At 41.9% G+C, this 15,043-nt stretch overlaps 1 protein-coding gene across 2 annotated transcripts; it reads right to left on the bottom strand.

Annotated features, from left to right (window-relative positions):
• Positions 1-1,091: 1,091 nt before the first annotated feature.
• Positions 1,092-13,742, bottom strand: pecam1a (platelet and endothelial cell adhesion molecule 1a). Of its 2 annotated transcripts, none has more exons than XM_010744068.3 (16): positions 13,663-13,742; positions 10,766-10,836; positions 10,650-10,673; positions 9,244-9,537; positions 8,575-8,871; positions 8,219-8,479; positions 7,831-8,109; positions 6,505-6,801; positions 6,154-6,429; positions 5,395-5,527; positions 5,200-5,267; positions 5,040-5,093; positions 3,775-3,864; positions 3,638-3,694; positions 3,028-3,050; positions 1,092-1,424 (listed from the first exon to the last, which is right to left on the bottom strand). In XM_010744068.3, exons 2-16 carry the CDS (start codon positions 10,812-10,814, stop codon positions 1,272-1,274), a joined length of 2,355 nt encoding a protein of 784 aa, XP_010742370.3. In that variant the 5' UTR covers positions 10,815-10,836; positions 13,663-13,742; the 3' UTR covers positions 1,092-1,271. The 2 variants fall into 2 exon arrangements, with proteins under 2 accessions (XP_010742370.3, XP_019113124.2); XM_019257579.2 differs by lacking the exon at positions 13,663-13,742 and adding an exon at positions 2,847-2,930 and having other exon boundaries at positions 1,292-1,424; positions 10,766-10,955.
• Between the last annotated feature and the right edge of the window lie 1,301 nt (positions 13,743-15,043).

Below are 15,043 nucleotides of genomic sequence, written 5' to 3'. Positions count from 1 at the left end.
ATATTAGAAAACGTCTAGCTTAGAAAATGATGACGGTGCACTTATGACATTCTCAGACCTTTGAAAGAGGTCAAACAAAATCCACAGAAATCAATAAAAACGTGGAGGTTTCGTGTAACAACAGAAATACACTGTTGTAGTTATTAGTAATATATCTGCCCAGCCATGTAGGGCTAACTGTGGGGGAATACGTACTGATCTTGTACCTAAGTAACCCTAACCCGTGAATGTTTTGATGTAAGAACAGCCCCAGGATCCCCCAATTGGGGGACTAAGCCCCTAACCCAACATCCTAACCCTGACCCTAACAAACTCAGTCAGATTAACTCAGTCTTAATTACGTGTCGTAGGTAGATTACTTTACTTTGTGGTCTGAAATGTCAGAAATAATAAAATGATGTGTTTAATAAAAAACACAGTGATAAATGCATCAGGTAATTCACTTCCATAAAACTCCTTTATAATAAATAAAGAGCGACGCTTATAATTAATCTGTTTTTGTTGACACTGTCAGAGACATTATTATTGGGGTTGTAGTTTGCAGTTTATTATGGCTCTATAGGTAAATAGGGTGGCCAAAATATATGAAACACGTCTTAGTCTCTTATTCTAATATGCAGACTATGGCTGTGAGATACCTGGATGTTAAATAGCACTATTAAATATACTTATTAATAAACCACATGCTCCTATGCTGCACACAGTCCAAATCTAAACATATCTGGTGTGTAGAGACCTCGAATAAGTTCATGTTATATCACTCAATTGAACGTTACATAACGGAAGATGAGAGAGCTCACAGCCAGATGGCACTAAGTTTCCATGCGGCGCTGCCTGAAGTCTGTCCTCTGGTGGTTTAAACAGAAAGCTGTGATGTTTCACACAGCAGAGGGAGCTGATGAACCTGCTGTCAACCTCAACATCACCTCTGGGGTCACTTCAAAGACCGTCTTCCTATTCAAATTCTGCCACCGCTGCATCCAGTGGAAGGATATAGACGTGAATGTCTTTTCCTCTGGGCTCATGACACACATCCTCTCTCTGTGTCTTGGCAAGAAAACAACCCGATGAAGGAAGGAGAAACACTTCACTTCAACAAAAAGATTTTATTTGCCCCTCCAAAGGCAAAGCAAGTGGATTTACAGTGTGTGCAAAGCATGACAGAATGACAAAAAGTAGTAATAGTTGCTTGGAGCTGTTTACCATCTTTGAGCACTCCAGCTGCACGAAGGAGCCGGATAAATACGGGAATAAATATTCTTGTTGATCAGTTAACAGTCTGGAGCTGGGTCATGTTTTAACTCCCCGTGTTCAGCGGTGTCAGTCTCTTCTGTGGGAACATCCTGGACACTGTGGTCACCATGGTTACCGTGGTCACTGCGGTGATCCGAATCATGATTCAGCTGTGCATACTCCACCGACCCCTGCCGTGAATAAAAGAAGGAATATGAGGCTCGTGTGTGGAGACAGGCTGACTGCACGTAATTGTGATTCATAATGTGATGTCAGCTCATTCATCTCAAACTCAAATTAATAAAAATAGCGTGAATATGCAGATTAACAGTTTCAGAGGTGTCGAAGATCTTCGTGGCACTGTGTGAGAAATTAAGCAAAATATATAATAATGACTCACGGTGTTGAATAACACTTTATTTAACAAGTCTGTTATTTCCTCAAACATTTCGCATCATTTAGTTTAATGGAACAAATTGAAACACGCGCCTACAGTCACGCTAGCAGCTCTGTGAGGGTGTACTTCAGCACAGTGGTGCTTTGCATGGTTTCAGCGACAATATGCTGATGTTCAGCAGCAAAAACGTGCACCATGTCCACTGTCTTAGCTCATGCCAGCATTTGCTGATTAGCAAAAAACACACAGTATGACAAAGCCTAGTGGGAATGACACAAGTTTAGTATTTCTGGTTGCATCTTTTAGTGCTGAAGGGATTTTAAACTCAGGGTAGATGATAAAATTAAGTGTTGAGGGTTGTGTACCACCACAGAAAATATTAGGCTCTCAAAGTTAGTGTAGTCTGACCCTGTCCAGGTTTACCCAGGAGGCAGGTTTATTACCAACAGAAATATTATTTATTCTTGACTGTTAAATCCTTAAAGGAACTGTTCAAGAAAGTTGTTGTAAAATTGCACTCCTGATCTGCAATTCTTTTCCTAATATTTCCAGTTTGAAGCCACGATTGCAAAGTTTTCGCACCGCTCATTTCAGCTCTGCTTACTATCTTTTTGCGTACACTACAGGCAAGAACGTAACTACGTAGCAGGATGTTGAAACAGGAAATGCAAAACTTATTTTAAATTACATTTTGGCAATCCCATAGTTGCTTTTTCTTTTGGTATTTTGTAGTATTTTGATTCCTATAGCTACCACTACAGGGGGGTCACTTACCACCAGAGGTACCATAGTTTGAAAAACAGTGATGTAAGTCATTAGGGTTCATCCTCTAATGACCATGAATGTTTGTTTTTTCCATCTAATAGTTGACTAAATTTTTCAGCCTGGTGGACTAAATATTACCATCTCTAGAGAACAATTTTCACAGCTACGAGATAAAGTTATGAGTTAATTAGTGTTTAATTAGCTTAGTTGGGCAGATTTTGATTTGCACAGACATTTTCTTCAAACCCAGATAAAGCTGTATAATCATTCATCTATTATAGCAAACCTTATTCCTTCGACTGTTTCCCTGCATGCTCAGTTGACCTGCTGTGCGCTGACTCATAGACTCTAAGTGAATTAACTGGAATTATTCAGATGAAGGACAATCATGAATAATAAATGGTCAAAACTTTATGAATCAGTAAAATAAAGAGTTAGCGAGTGTTAATACCTTGAGTTACCTGTCTACAAACAATAAAAACTGACTCCACGGGGTTTCCGTTTATTGCACTGTGTCAGTCCGTGACTGGTCTCTCTGAGCAAAGACACAAGACATTCATGAGTGCGTGTGTGCACCTCTTGTGCATGCGCTATATGCACGCGATGTGTGCGTGGTGTGTGTTTCTACTCACGCCATCGGCCTGCTCTGGAGCACCTGCGAAAAACAAAGCAAGAGGACGAGTTCAGGAAACGAAAAGAGGAGTATGAGCCGTGAAGGCTGGGGCTTGGAAAGTCATCATCGCTGCCATGAACTCGCAGATCCCAGGAAACTGGGAGCTTATCATGTCGCACACACTCACACTGATATGTACATGCTAGTACAAACAAGCCTCTCCTTGAGACCCTGCCTGATATTTTCCTTTACTTTTGCTGCATCATTGTTGTGAATACAGCTGACATTTAAACTCTTAGGACTTATTACTACAACAATGGACAAGAGTTTCCTTTATGAGTATGAAACAATGGAGTGTGTTGCTCACTTGGTTTTAACGGATGTACACACTGTTTGGCTCCGATTGTTAAAACAGGAAGTTCTCTTTGACGAAAGCAGGAAGTGGACACCTGGAGACTGGGCCTTCTGTTTTAATGGGACATTCTTTCACTAACAATGCAGATGTTTACAGTTTGAGTTAATCCTGTTTCCTGGCGCGCTTTTTCTTTTTTGTGTGTGTGTGTGTGTGACCTGATTTCTTTCACCGCGTTAACGTAAGCAGAGATTTGAATGAAGGATGTTAGTCGTACCTTGCTTGGAGTTCCGCACTTCGCTGTACACCGTGTCCGTGCCCTTTTTCACCAGAGCTGTCACAACAAATACATCATTAATTTGGACGGACGTTACATTTTGACGCTAAAATATGAAAATTCGGATGCAGTCTGACCTCTGTTTGGATCTGCCTGTCTGGTCTGGACCTCGGTGTATTGAGGCTCTGGTTGTTGTGGAGTGGTCACGCTATTCTGGTCGTCAGACTCTGAAGAACAACGCAGCAGCATTAATGAAGTTACATTAATTAAGAAATTAAACAGCATAGAAGGCAAATTAAGTAGTATTCAAAGGCTGGGTTGTATTTTAGATTTTGTTCTCATGAAGGTCAAGATATCTTTATTATCCCCTGAGGGACAATTTGTTGTGCAGCAGCAGAACATCACAAATGTAACATAAATAACACAAATAATACCAATGAAAGTAATAAACAACCAGTAAATGATACATAAATACCTGATACAAACATTTTGCTGTTAAGAAGTCTTATAGCAGCAGGAACAAATATGTTTTTATATCTGTTTGTCCTTGTCTGTTGTCATTTTGGTAGATCTGCAACCTGACTGTGATAACGTAAAATAGCGTGGGGTCGGCCAGGACTGACCGGGCCTTCTTCAGAGTCCTAGTCTCGAACAAATCGAGGTCATGAAGAGAGGTCTGGGCAACTTTGTCACATACTTTAACTACATTCTACGGTCTGTTTTTTAAAATGAGAGACCTGAACCAGCTCACAAAGGCAACGATAATAAAAGTTTCAATAAAACTTTCGCATAAAAGTCTTGCCGACGTTAAAATTGCGTAGCTTCCTATAAAAGAATATGCACTGATGAGATTTTTTTTGCATACAGCATCAACTTGTGGCTCAAAGGTCAGCTTCATCAATGATGGTGCCAAGGTACTCAACAGCTTGACCATCTATGACAATGGAAGAGAGGGCAGAGGGATTCTTTTTAAAGAACAATCAACATCTCTCAAGTCTTCGGCAATCTTAATAATGTGACGCCTGGTGTTTTGGAAAAAACAATGAACTGAGCCTACAAACATGCATTGTCTTGGCTTCTTCCTCTGTGCCATAGAACTCCACTGTTGTCCAAAAACTATTAAAAACATATCAGTGAGCTGCTCTGTTAGTGTTGCTGTGAGTTAACCCCACATACACTGACCTGCTGGTGTAAACAGTAGTACACCAAATGTGTATTGATCCAATAGAACCAATAAATCATAAATCACTGGCAAGGTAGGGACGTCAGAAAGTATAGAGAGACGGACAAACACATTGTTGGAGTCTTTTCATGGGATTTGTTCATCACAAGAAAAGCGCAGAGTAACACCAGCCGCTGTGTTTATTTTGGAAATATGAATATGTTCATACACTCTACTCACCGGAGCCTGACACGTGTTCACTCCAGATACTCTTTCCTATCATGCCTGGAGTGGCTGCACACACACAGGGAAGGCAGAAACAGTCATAATCAATACTATCTACGAAATTAAAAGTAAAGAAAAGACTTTAAAAGAGTTTATTAAGTATTTCAGACTTTACCATTGGCAGGCTCGCTGACCTCTGTCTGGGTGAGGCTCAGCCGCTCCATTTTGGTGCCGGATGACTTCCTGAGACGAGGTGGACACAAAAACACAATCAGCTTGTTTTAAAACAGGAAGCCGTTTGGGTGTCACCATATTAATATACCCACTGTTGTAACTCACTTTTGATAAGAACATGAGAAATGTTACTTACACTGACAGCTTGCCAGTTGTTTTCTTCTTCACTGGAAGGAGACGTCTTTTAAAGGTGAGAAAAAGGATCATGGCCAGTATGAACAGGATGCAGAAGGTTGCGATAAGTCCTTTCTTCCAACCAGCCCACTTCACTGTGGAAGACAATTAAATATATATGAATGGAATTATAATTCAATCAAAGTTTTCTCACTGAGCCTGAAACTTTTCTGCGTCACTTCTGGGTACACATCAGGGGTCACATTAACCGAATATTTTCTGTCATTGACAGAATTAGATTACGTCAATCATTTTGACAGATTAATACTGCAAGCGATCTACCAAAACATTAAGTTTTTCATATGCAGCACTGTCAGTCACCACATTTAGACCACCTGTAGAAAACCGCCCTGTCCAGCTAGTGGATCATGTACATATTAATTAGCTGTTGTCTAGTTGCCTTTAATATGAAATATGAAGTGAAATATGAAAATATGCTACGTGGTTTCCCTTTTGGCTGTTTTCTACGATTAGAAGTTTGCACCGGGTGTTTTATTGTGAAAATCAACCGGATTCCCTATGCTGTTTGTGTGTCTGACTTCCGGCCAGTTCATTCTACCCTATGCAGATTGACGTGGCTGCGTCCGATTAGCTTCGAAGGCTGCAGCGCACACAGAATGTGTTACATCAAACTTATTCCCTTATTTCTCAAAAACATGTTAACTCTTGTAAAAATAGACATACACATCCACGATCGCCATTCGCTGAAGAGAAAACACACCTCCGATCCTGACAGCATCACTTTTTTCCGTTTTGTTGGCTGAGTTGGTGCTCGTACAGTAGTATTCTCCTTGGTCCACTCCTTTGATATTGTTAATCGTGTAGGATCCTTTCAGTTCCCTGGAGGTCTGGAAAGCGAGAGCACCCTTTCTGTGGTACCAGGTGAAGTTGATGGGAAGAGTGCCTCTCTGAACAGAGCACACAAGAGTCACGTCCTCCCCCTCAGAGACGTCACCCATTCTGGGCAGCATGGTCAACACTGGCTTTGTCACTGGCTCTGCACAGAAAATGTATGTTAGATTGAGATAACATGAATTTGTTTTTAATGCTTCGTCGCCTGCATCCAACGCACCTATGATGTTGGTTGAACGTAGCAGATGCCCTGTCTCTGTCACGCTTGTCTTGTGTTGACTGTTTTTCCCGTGGCAGATAAAGGTGTTTATGTCTGATATCTTGTTGATGGCTGATAAGTTAAAGATCGCCCGCTCTCCTGGTTTGTGCACAACACTGTAAAGAGGCGGCTGCTTGGGGCTGTGTAGGACGTAGGTGATGGGCAGAGTGCCATTGTCACTGTGACAGAGAAGCTGGAAGGGCTTTCCCAATATCAGCGTACCCCCCACCACACTCAGCACGGGTTTTGAAACATGAACTGAGGATGAGATAATTAACCAGTTAGTCAGGACAACAGAACAAAACACGGATAAACAAGACACAAAACCCTGAGGCTGTACAGCAGTACTTAGAGCTAAATGCTAATGTGAGCTCATGATGACAACACTAACATTTTGATGTTTAACAGGTTAAATGTTTACAGTGTTCAGCATTTAGTTCAGTGTGTTAGATTTCGACCTGTCGATGGCACAAGATGACAAGTGACATTATTACCATGAATGTCAAGCAACAGTGGTCAAGATATTCCGCTAAAAAAATCAACCTTGTGTTGGCACTAGGGAAAAAGTCAGAGTAGCGTAAAGGTCGCCAGGATCATTAGGATTAATCCTCTGGGAATCATGAATGTCAGTACAAACTTATGTCTGAATCTATCAAGTAGATATTGGACCAAAGTGGTGGACCGATCCATAAAAGGCACATTCAGACAGGATCCGTCACTGAGGCGGAAATGCAGGATTTTCCACTACAGGGGTCGGATCCAACTTTTGGATAAATGCAGCCCGATGTCATGCTGTGGCCACCAATCAGACGACCAGATCTATCGAACCCTCAACGTGTCGGTCTGAAATCTCTCTGACACTGAGACTATCCAGGTGGATTCATGGACTAAACTCTGATACTCTGTTGTGTTCTAGATTTGTTTATTTCATATGAGTCTGACTCACATTTTATGCTGCAAAATAGTGACACAAAGAAGTTTAATTTGGTTCGAGAGAGAGAAAGATTAGTGGTTGAACGACTTTGACAGTGAATGAGAGTGAGGGAGCGCCGGCATCGTTAAAGCCGGTTAATCAGTGAAATAAAAAGTTATTTCCTGATTGTTTCACAGCGGTTACGCTATCCCGCAGTACAACCCTACAATGACTCGCCACAGTGCCAGATTATGTCTGAATGAACCCTAAGTGGCCAACATGGCCGCCCCAAGAGCTATATGCCACTAGCAAAGGAAGTCTTTCTGGCTGCCTAAAAACATATTAATTGTAATTTCATGCATTTAATTACTCACCTTTTGTTTTAACAACAACAGTTTTACTTTCTTTCACAAAACTGTGTGCAGAAGTTGCAGCATGCGCTTTACAGCTGTAGTTGCCATTAACAGAAGGACCCGCCACAGCATCGTATGTCATTGCACTCCTGAGTTTGACGTTATCTTTGTAGATGGTGAACCGCATGGTGTTATTGATCTTCTCAGGTTCATGAATGGTGACAGAGCAGGTCAGCCTGAAGTGTTCTCCCTCAAATATGTCTATGGGCTCCACAACCAGGCGTGGCTTTGAAAACAGCTCTGTTGGAGTGGGATGGCAAAAAATAAACATTATACAATATATATGTGGTCTATTTTATTTTATTTTTTTAACTCTGAGGATAGATGAGTAGGTACTTAATGTTCTTGCCTCTGACTGTGATTGAGTGATAGGTTTCTTTCTGCACAGTGTTCCACAGTGCCTTGCACACAAGCTCCCCAGAGTCGCCGTCTTGCGCGGTGAAATTATAAGCGAGGTCGGTAGTGGCTTGCTTGAGGATCCTCCTGTCCTTCGTCAGGAATACTTCAACGTTCATCGGTGGATTCACCACTTTACAGACCACACTCAATGCATCACCCTCAAAGACATCTGAGGATGGGCGCACATTCATGACCGGGGCAATCATGAGTGCTGCAAGATACAACTCAGAAGAATCAATCACATGCACATTTTTAAACATCTTTCTGATCTTTTCTTGGTGACATAACAGGTCTTGATCTTATTACCTTTGACTATAACTTGAATCTTGTCGCTGCTGTTGGAGCGTCTGGCCCCAGAAACCAAACTGATCTCGTAGTCACAGTATAGTAAGCTGTCTCCAACCTCCCTCAGGGCCAGGGTGGTTTCTAAAGAGTTCCCAGTTACGGCTTGCTGCTTTATCGTCTTTGGCTCTCTGGACCGAAGTTTTTGGTAAAACCGGAAGATGAGGACTCCTTTCTCCTCTGGAGCACTACAGGCGGCTACGAACTCCTCACTCTCATATGGTGTGGTCTTATTCAAATACAGAACAGGCGTCTGCAAACCTGAGGACAGGAAAAGAACCCATAGGACAGGTATTACTCCAAATACTGTTCAGATATAGTACATAGACGAGCTGGCTGGGTTTGAGGCACGGCTGGGTGCCAATCAGGAGCTAAGACTGAAGTTTGTAGCTTGATGATGACTGCTTACAGATTTTAAAGTTCAAAGGCAACAGAAGGTGCTTGGATCATGATGGGTAATGAAGATTTAAAGTGCCTTGTTTGTCCTTCTCAGCAGCTACCTTCCAAATGATTGAGCGATTTAAAAATCGAAGCATTTTACGTGAGATTTAATGAAGCCAAGCTAGCCAACTACAAACAAACTAACAATGCTGCTTTGAGACAGCAATATGTCAACTCAATTTTCAAATTTACCTGTGACTGTGAGTTTTTGGCTGAAGCTGGCTCTGCTCTTGTCCTTGACTGTGACACGACATTCATAACTTCCAGAGTCAGCCGCTCTGGCCGGGTTGATTTCATACTCGATTTTGTCTTCTGTGGTGGTAGAGGAGTTGATGAGGACGCTGTCCCGCGTGAGTTGGAAAGTATGCGTCAGGTCAGGGATGTTGTTGTGACTGACGCTGACCTTGCAGCTTAAGATCACCGGTGTCCCGCTCTGAACTGTGTTGCTTGGTAGGAGTGCAAGGCCAACTTGATCTATAATGTATGCTGGAGGTTCACACAGGCACAAACACATGCGTTAGAAGGAAATCATTAGGACTGCAGGTCTTGTTTATGTAAAACCAACATCAGGGAGTGTACCAGTAATACAATACAGCAGTCTGGCTCTATTATTCTCTCTACAATAAAGGTGAAGTCTGAAGGAAGGCGCTCCCTGGCCACCCGTCTACTGCAGAGTAATCAGGAGCTACTGAAGGAAGGAAAAAGCTTCAACAAACAGCGTCTGACCCTCCCTGCCGCCCTGGAGAGCTGTGTTGATTTATCCCAGCGTCTGCTCTCCCTCAGCAACAACAGCGCAGAGCAACCTGCCTCAACATCTACGAAACACTCACTTAGTCCACATCCTCAAAGTACTGCTGTGGTGAAGTGAGGCGGACTGAGGATGACTGTGCTAACTCACCCTTTGTAGAAATAGATATAATAATCTTAACTCAAAGCTCAGATAGTGGTAGACCCTCGCAGGAGTTAGATGAGATGATTGACAGCACTTTTATTATACACCAAATCTGAAACAATAATTCATCCTTTTATAGGGGGGGTTATGTACTGGACTATTTCTTGGCCTGGAGTGGTAACTTGCAACCTCACACTGACAACAAGACTTGAAGGTGAGCTTTAGAAATGCTGATAAACAGACTTTAATACCTTCAGACCTTGACACAAAACACTTTTTCCGAGCTGCTGTCTGTAGTCTTATACTGGTCGGACAGACATAACAGAAATATCAATCTTTTCATTGAACAGGTGTCCAGATAAAACCAGACACAAGAAGAAAACAAGACAAAATTAGCATTTCAATTCAAACTCATGCTGTTTGAAAGCTATGCAGCATTTAGGAGGTTTATGCTGATTTGAAAGATTACCCAGCTTCACCTGCGACAACTAAAAATAGCTTCAATGAACCTCACTAAAGACTTGAATATATCAACGAGGCCGGGGGTGCATAATACGATGCCCGTTTCCTGCAAGAAAAATAACCGTGTGAGGTAAAAATAGTTTTGTCTATATACAGCAAGGACTGGATAACCTGAAACTGTCTCATTGCTGGAAGAACTACAACCCTCTGGACCAATTATTAAGCAAGAGTGTGCTGTACTTACATGACTGTCCTCTGCCACATTGCCCTGTGTGTGGAGAAAAGGGAAAGAAAGAACAGGAGTGAGAATCAGGAGGTTCAAGTGAACATCCTCAAAGGCGCACAACAGTGAGTCCTTACAGAAGTGCAGAAGGAGCAGCAGCAGCAGGTTGGGGGGTCTGGAGTCCATCCTGAGTGATGGTGGTTCACTGCTGTAAGATTAAAATACAGAAGGATGAGGAGACGGAGGCCAGAGGGGCAGTCAGAGGGACATGGGAGGGATATAGGAAGGGAGAGGTGGAGTGTGTGAAGGGCAAACTCTTGGTGTTGTGGCGGTGGTGGTGCAGGGGGGGTGTGTTCCTCATTTTATCAGACTGCATACTTCTTATGCTGACACCCAGACCAGGAAATGGCTGTTACTTCCTCAGGAATCTGCCACTCACTCTGTTCTTATTAGTGTGTGTCGGAGAGACTTGAAGAAACCTTCTGACCCTGCAAACCTCCTCAGTTCTCCCTCAGCGTGGAGGCTGTTTCTTACATAATTAAACGGCTTAATGTAAATGACAGCCACTTAGAGCTAACTGCGTACTCTGCGACAACATTAGAGCTCTCCCGATAGCCAGCCACAACAGCAAACATATCAGGAATCTCGCAAGAGGCCTCGCTCTACTTTGCTTTGTCCCCAAATCTTAAATAGTTTATGTCATCTGCTGTTTCTTTAGCGAACTGCAGGGAATTCCGACCGAGTCATAATACAATCTCTAATTAAATAAATAAAGCACAAGCGTAACCGAATCATGCAGCATTTCGACAAAACCACCTATCACCTCACAGCCCATCATATTTTCCTCCTCAGAGCTCATTACAGTCTTGAAAACCGTGAGATGAAATCTTGATGGAGCCGTTGAATCATTTATAAGATACAAACTAAGATCTTAGAAACTGTCAAGGTTTAACTGCAGACCGTGCGGTGATGATTTATATATGATAAAGTGTTTGGGAAGAAATACTCAACATAAGGGAATGTCAGATTAAATAATTATGGCTACAACTTGTTGAATCAGTCATCATCAAATAAAAACGTATTGGCCTATAAGAACCTCAGACTGCAAAGGTAGTTTCAGATTTTGTTGTTTAAAACTGAGAAGGTGATTTAACTTGTATTCAAACTCCAGGATTAAGCATGCAAGTTCACACAGCAATGTGATGCTGTGTAGCACCTTGCAATCCTTAACTGTGACCACTAAGAGCTGCTGGAGACTAACAGGAAAAAGGGGCTTGAAATCTCACATGGTCTGCTCTGCAGCTTTTTCTGCATGATGCTCCCAGTCACTTTACAAACTACAAATGTTTTCAGGCTGTACAGACATGCATTTTATCTTCTACAGAGCCGATACAGAGGTGACCTTGATGGGAGACCACCATGTTATTTCAACAGAAACCGTCCTATCTGACCATGAATGGTAACAGACAGTATGAGATTCTGCTCAGTTCTGTTAATGAAATAACTAGTAACAAGATAAGATGTGCACTTAAAAACTATGAGCACATACAGTAGGGTCTTGTTCTAAAAATTGAAGCATACAGCTCAACCTCAACTTTGGTATTTTTGTTATTAAGTGCCCCCAGTGTATGTTTGTTATGATTATATTACTTATGATAGACAAATTGGGAGTTGACAACTTTGTTGCCAAAACAGCCAGTTAATCTTTAACAGCAATATTGCCGTCTGTCTTTCAGCTTTTTATTTCACCAAGCTCTCAACAACAACTAAAAGTCAGATTTACTCTCATTCGACGGCCTCTTGCTGTCTCCTTTTATCTTTTTAGCCTCCTCTGTCATCGTCCATAGAGGCTGGTGAGCCCAGCTCAGGTTTTGGCACGACACCAGCTCGGTTCCCCATCAGTATTCTGCCTTAAACTTCCGTAATGCCTGTAGTATGCTCAGGTGGTCTGAGCTCACAGTCCAGGCAGCCCGGCTAACTAAGTGAGCTAACAGCAACTGACTGCTAAAGTTCACATCAGTTTACTTTACTGTCCATCATTCACTGCTCATGTGCTGTAGAGAGACAGGGTGGAGACATACAAACACACTAACACATATAAGTTCCCTATTTTATCTCCATGATCAGCCATCTTGCAGTTTCCTGAGGAAGGAGCCACCGTCTCAGGGTGCAAACAGAGAGGACAGGGGTTATAATGTGACATTATAGCCTGCAAATGTTTTTTTTATCTTGACATTTCACCACAGAGTACAACAGGCAGCTCGTCTAACAAACAGAGCTAACATAAGCTATAGTTCACAGCAGTTTACTTTACTGTCCATCACAAAACTCTGGAGGACATCAGAGGTTAACACAGACAAAACATATTCTCCATAAGATATGATACAATTTTAACAAAATGTTGTCCGTGTGTGACATCTCGCAGGTGATTTTACCCGGAGCATTACATAATGCTGAAACAGGTATACGGGACACCGAGTGAAAATGTCATTCACCTGATTACAAGTCAGTGTAATCAAAATGATTTTAAACCTGTTATCTTATGGTAGAAAAGTTGCAAATGTGATTTAAATGAAAGTCTTGTAGGTTTATATTTTACCCAACATAGTGTTGGATAACCAACCGTAACAGATTGTGTGTTTCAGGGTAGCTTCCCATTTTCATCCACCAAGGCAAGGTCGTCTCCATCCAGACATTTATTATGTATTCTTCTCCAAAATCTGATCATCAGAGCGAGGTCTGCATTAGTATACATAACATTACTCTGCTGAACTTCAACTACAATTGCTATTTTTCTCTTAGGATTCATCAGAAATATATAACCAGCTCCTCATAACTGAGCTGACTCCTGTGCGCGGCTCTGCTTAGCGGTAATCTGCTCACCTTCTCGTCTCCACTGCATTAGTATTGGTTAATGACTTGTGGAGAAGGTTAGCATTTAGTTTGATTTAATTCAGACACACACACATTAAAATAAAATGATTTGAAAGACTCCCAAGTAATAGTTATTGAAAATACAGAAATGCTCACTCACCACTTGTGGGCTGTGTTTAGTGACACAGGGTGAAGATCTATATGAAAACAGTTTTTCTCCGTGATCAGCCATCCTGCAGTTTCCTGAGGAAGTAGCCACCCACTCAAACAGAAAGGACAGGGATAATAACGTGACATTTTAACCTGCAATTATTTTGTCTTCTTGACATTTCAGCTTGGTTTCAGTTCACTTCGAACAACAAACTAATTCTTCTGCACCAACATGGTGTAGGATAGTACCTGCATGCATTTACTGTATTTTCATAACTGTAAAGAGTGTGTTGCATTGAAAGGAGTGATTGATGGTGCCCGTGCTAGTACCATTGACACGGTCAGTTCTCTGTGGGTCCAGGGTGACGGTGTGATTGATGTCTTTGCTGTGAGCTCTATACTGCCAGCATTTCTCTCCGACTGCCAAACAGGTTTTGGGTGCTGGCTTTTGCTCTAATATGGATCCAAGCATGTTGAGATTCATTCCAAGCCCTAACTTTAACCAATCTACTGTCCTTGAGGTGTTCTTCTCAAAAAGAAAAAGGGTTATCCAAATTGTTGTCATCTAAAATTCTTTCAAAGGTCAGCTAATTTGTTACTGACAAAGCTGTTTGTGGGTAGCGTTGAGAACTGAAAGATAAAGTAACACTACATGGGAGAGCATAAAATAAATGCTGTGCAGATCACACATCAGTCATCTCCAGGAAAACACTGCTAGCACTAAGAAACCACAGAGACGAGCACAAGACATCAAGACTGTTTTTCTGTGTGTGCGAAAAAAAAACAACATTTTTGAATTGAACATAATGAACCGTGCTGATGTTTCTCTGAATAACACAAGGACATTCTGCCGTAACACATGTCTGAAGAGGAAGAGAAAATGAAGCAAAAAAAAACAAAAAACTAATTTAGACTCCTACTTTATTTAGACCTGTGGGAAATGTTAGCGGATAATAAAACACTCCATTGAAACACATGAGATGGGAAATGTGTCTCTGCTCTGAGGCAAATGTCTAGAGGGCCTAATTACAAGCAATCAGCTCAGGCTTTGTAGCAAATCTATCCTGAACAGTCATGCAGTCATGGGGCCACATATTGGAACAAATGGTCCAATACAACAAACCAAAAGAAAGGTACTGCAAAAATAATGCAACGTTTCTGTTTCCGCTACACTTTATCAAATACTTCCATACCTACTCTTGGTCTTTTGAGTACATGAGTGCGTTCACACTGTCTGTACTGTCAGTACCCTAATGGTGAACTCATAACACTGACATTTTGGCTACATAGCAGAACTGGAGGGACCACCGGTGTTGAGGAAGCTGCTGGAGCTGAAGTGGTTGCAGTGAACGTCACACTATCCTGCCGAAATGAGTGCACTACGCCAGGAA

The sequence above is a fragment of the Larimichthys crocea genome, chromosome XII, assembly GCF_000972845.2.
Source record: "Larimichthys crocea isolate SSNF chromosome XII, L_crocea_2.0, whole genome shotgun sequence".
Taxonomy (NCBI): domain Eukaryota; kingdom Metazoa; phylum Chordata; class Actinopteri; family Sciaenidae; genus Larimichthys; species Larimichthys crocea.
Note: the sequence above shows the minus strand (reverse complement) of the source record. Positions and strands in the feature narration are given on the sequence as shown.

What these genes read in the sequence shown, in the direction of transcription:
- pecam1a (XM_010744068.3), bottom strand. Translation starts at nt 10,814, where the DNA reads ATGGACTCCAGACCCCCCAACCTGCTGCTGCTGCTCCTTCTGCACTTC. An exon ending in TGATGCTGTCAGGATCGGAG is followed by an intron (nt 5,528 to 6,153) that starts GTGTGTTTTCTC and finishes TGTCTTCCACAG; the next exon opens with TGAAGTGGGCTGGTTGGAAG. An exon ending in ACAACTGGCAAGCTGTCAGT is followed by an intron (nt 5,268 to 5,394) that starts GTAAGTAACATT and finishes ACCTCGTCTCAG; the next exon opens with GAAGTCATCCGGCACCAAAA.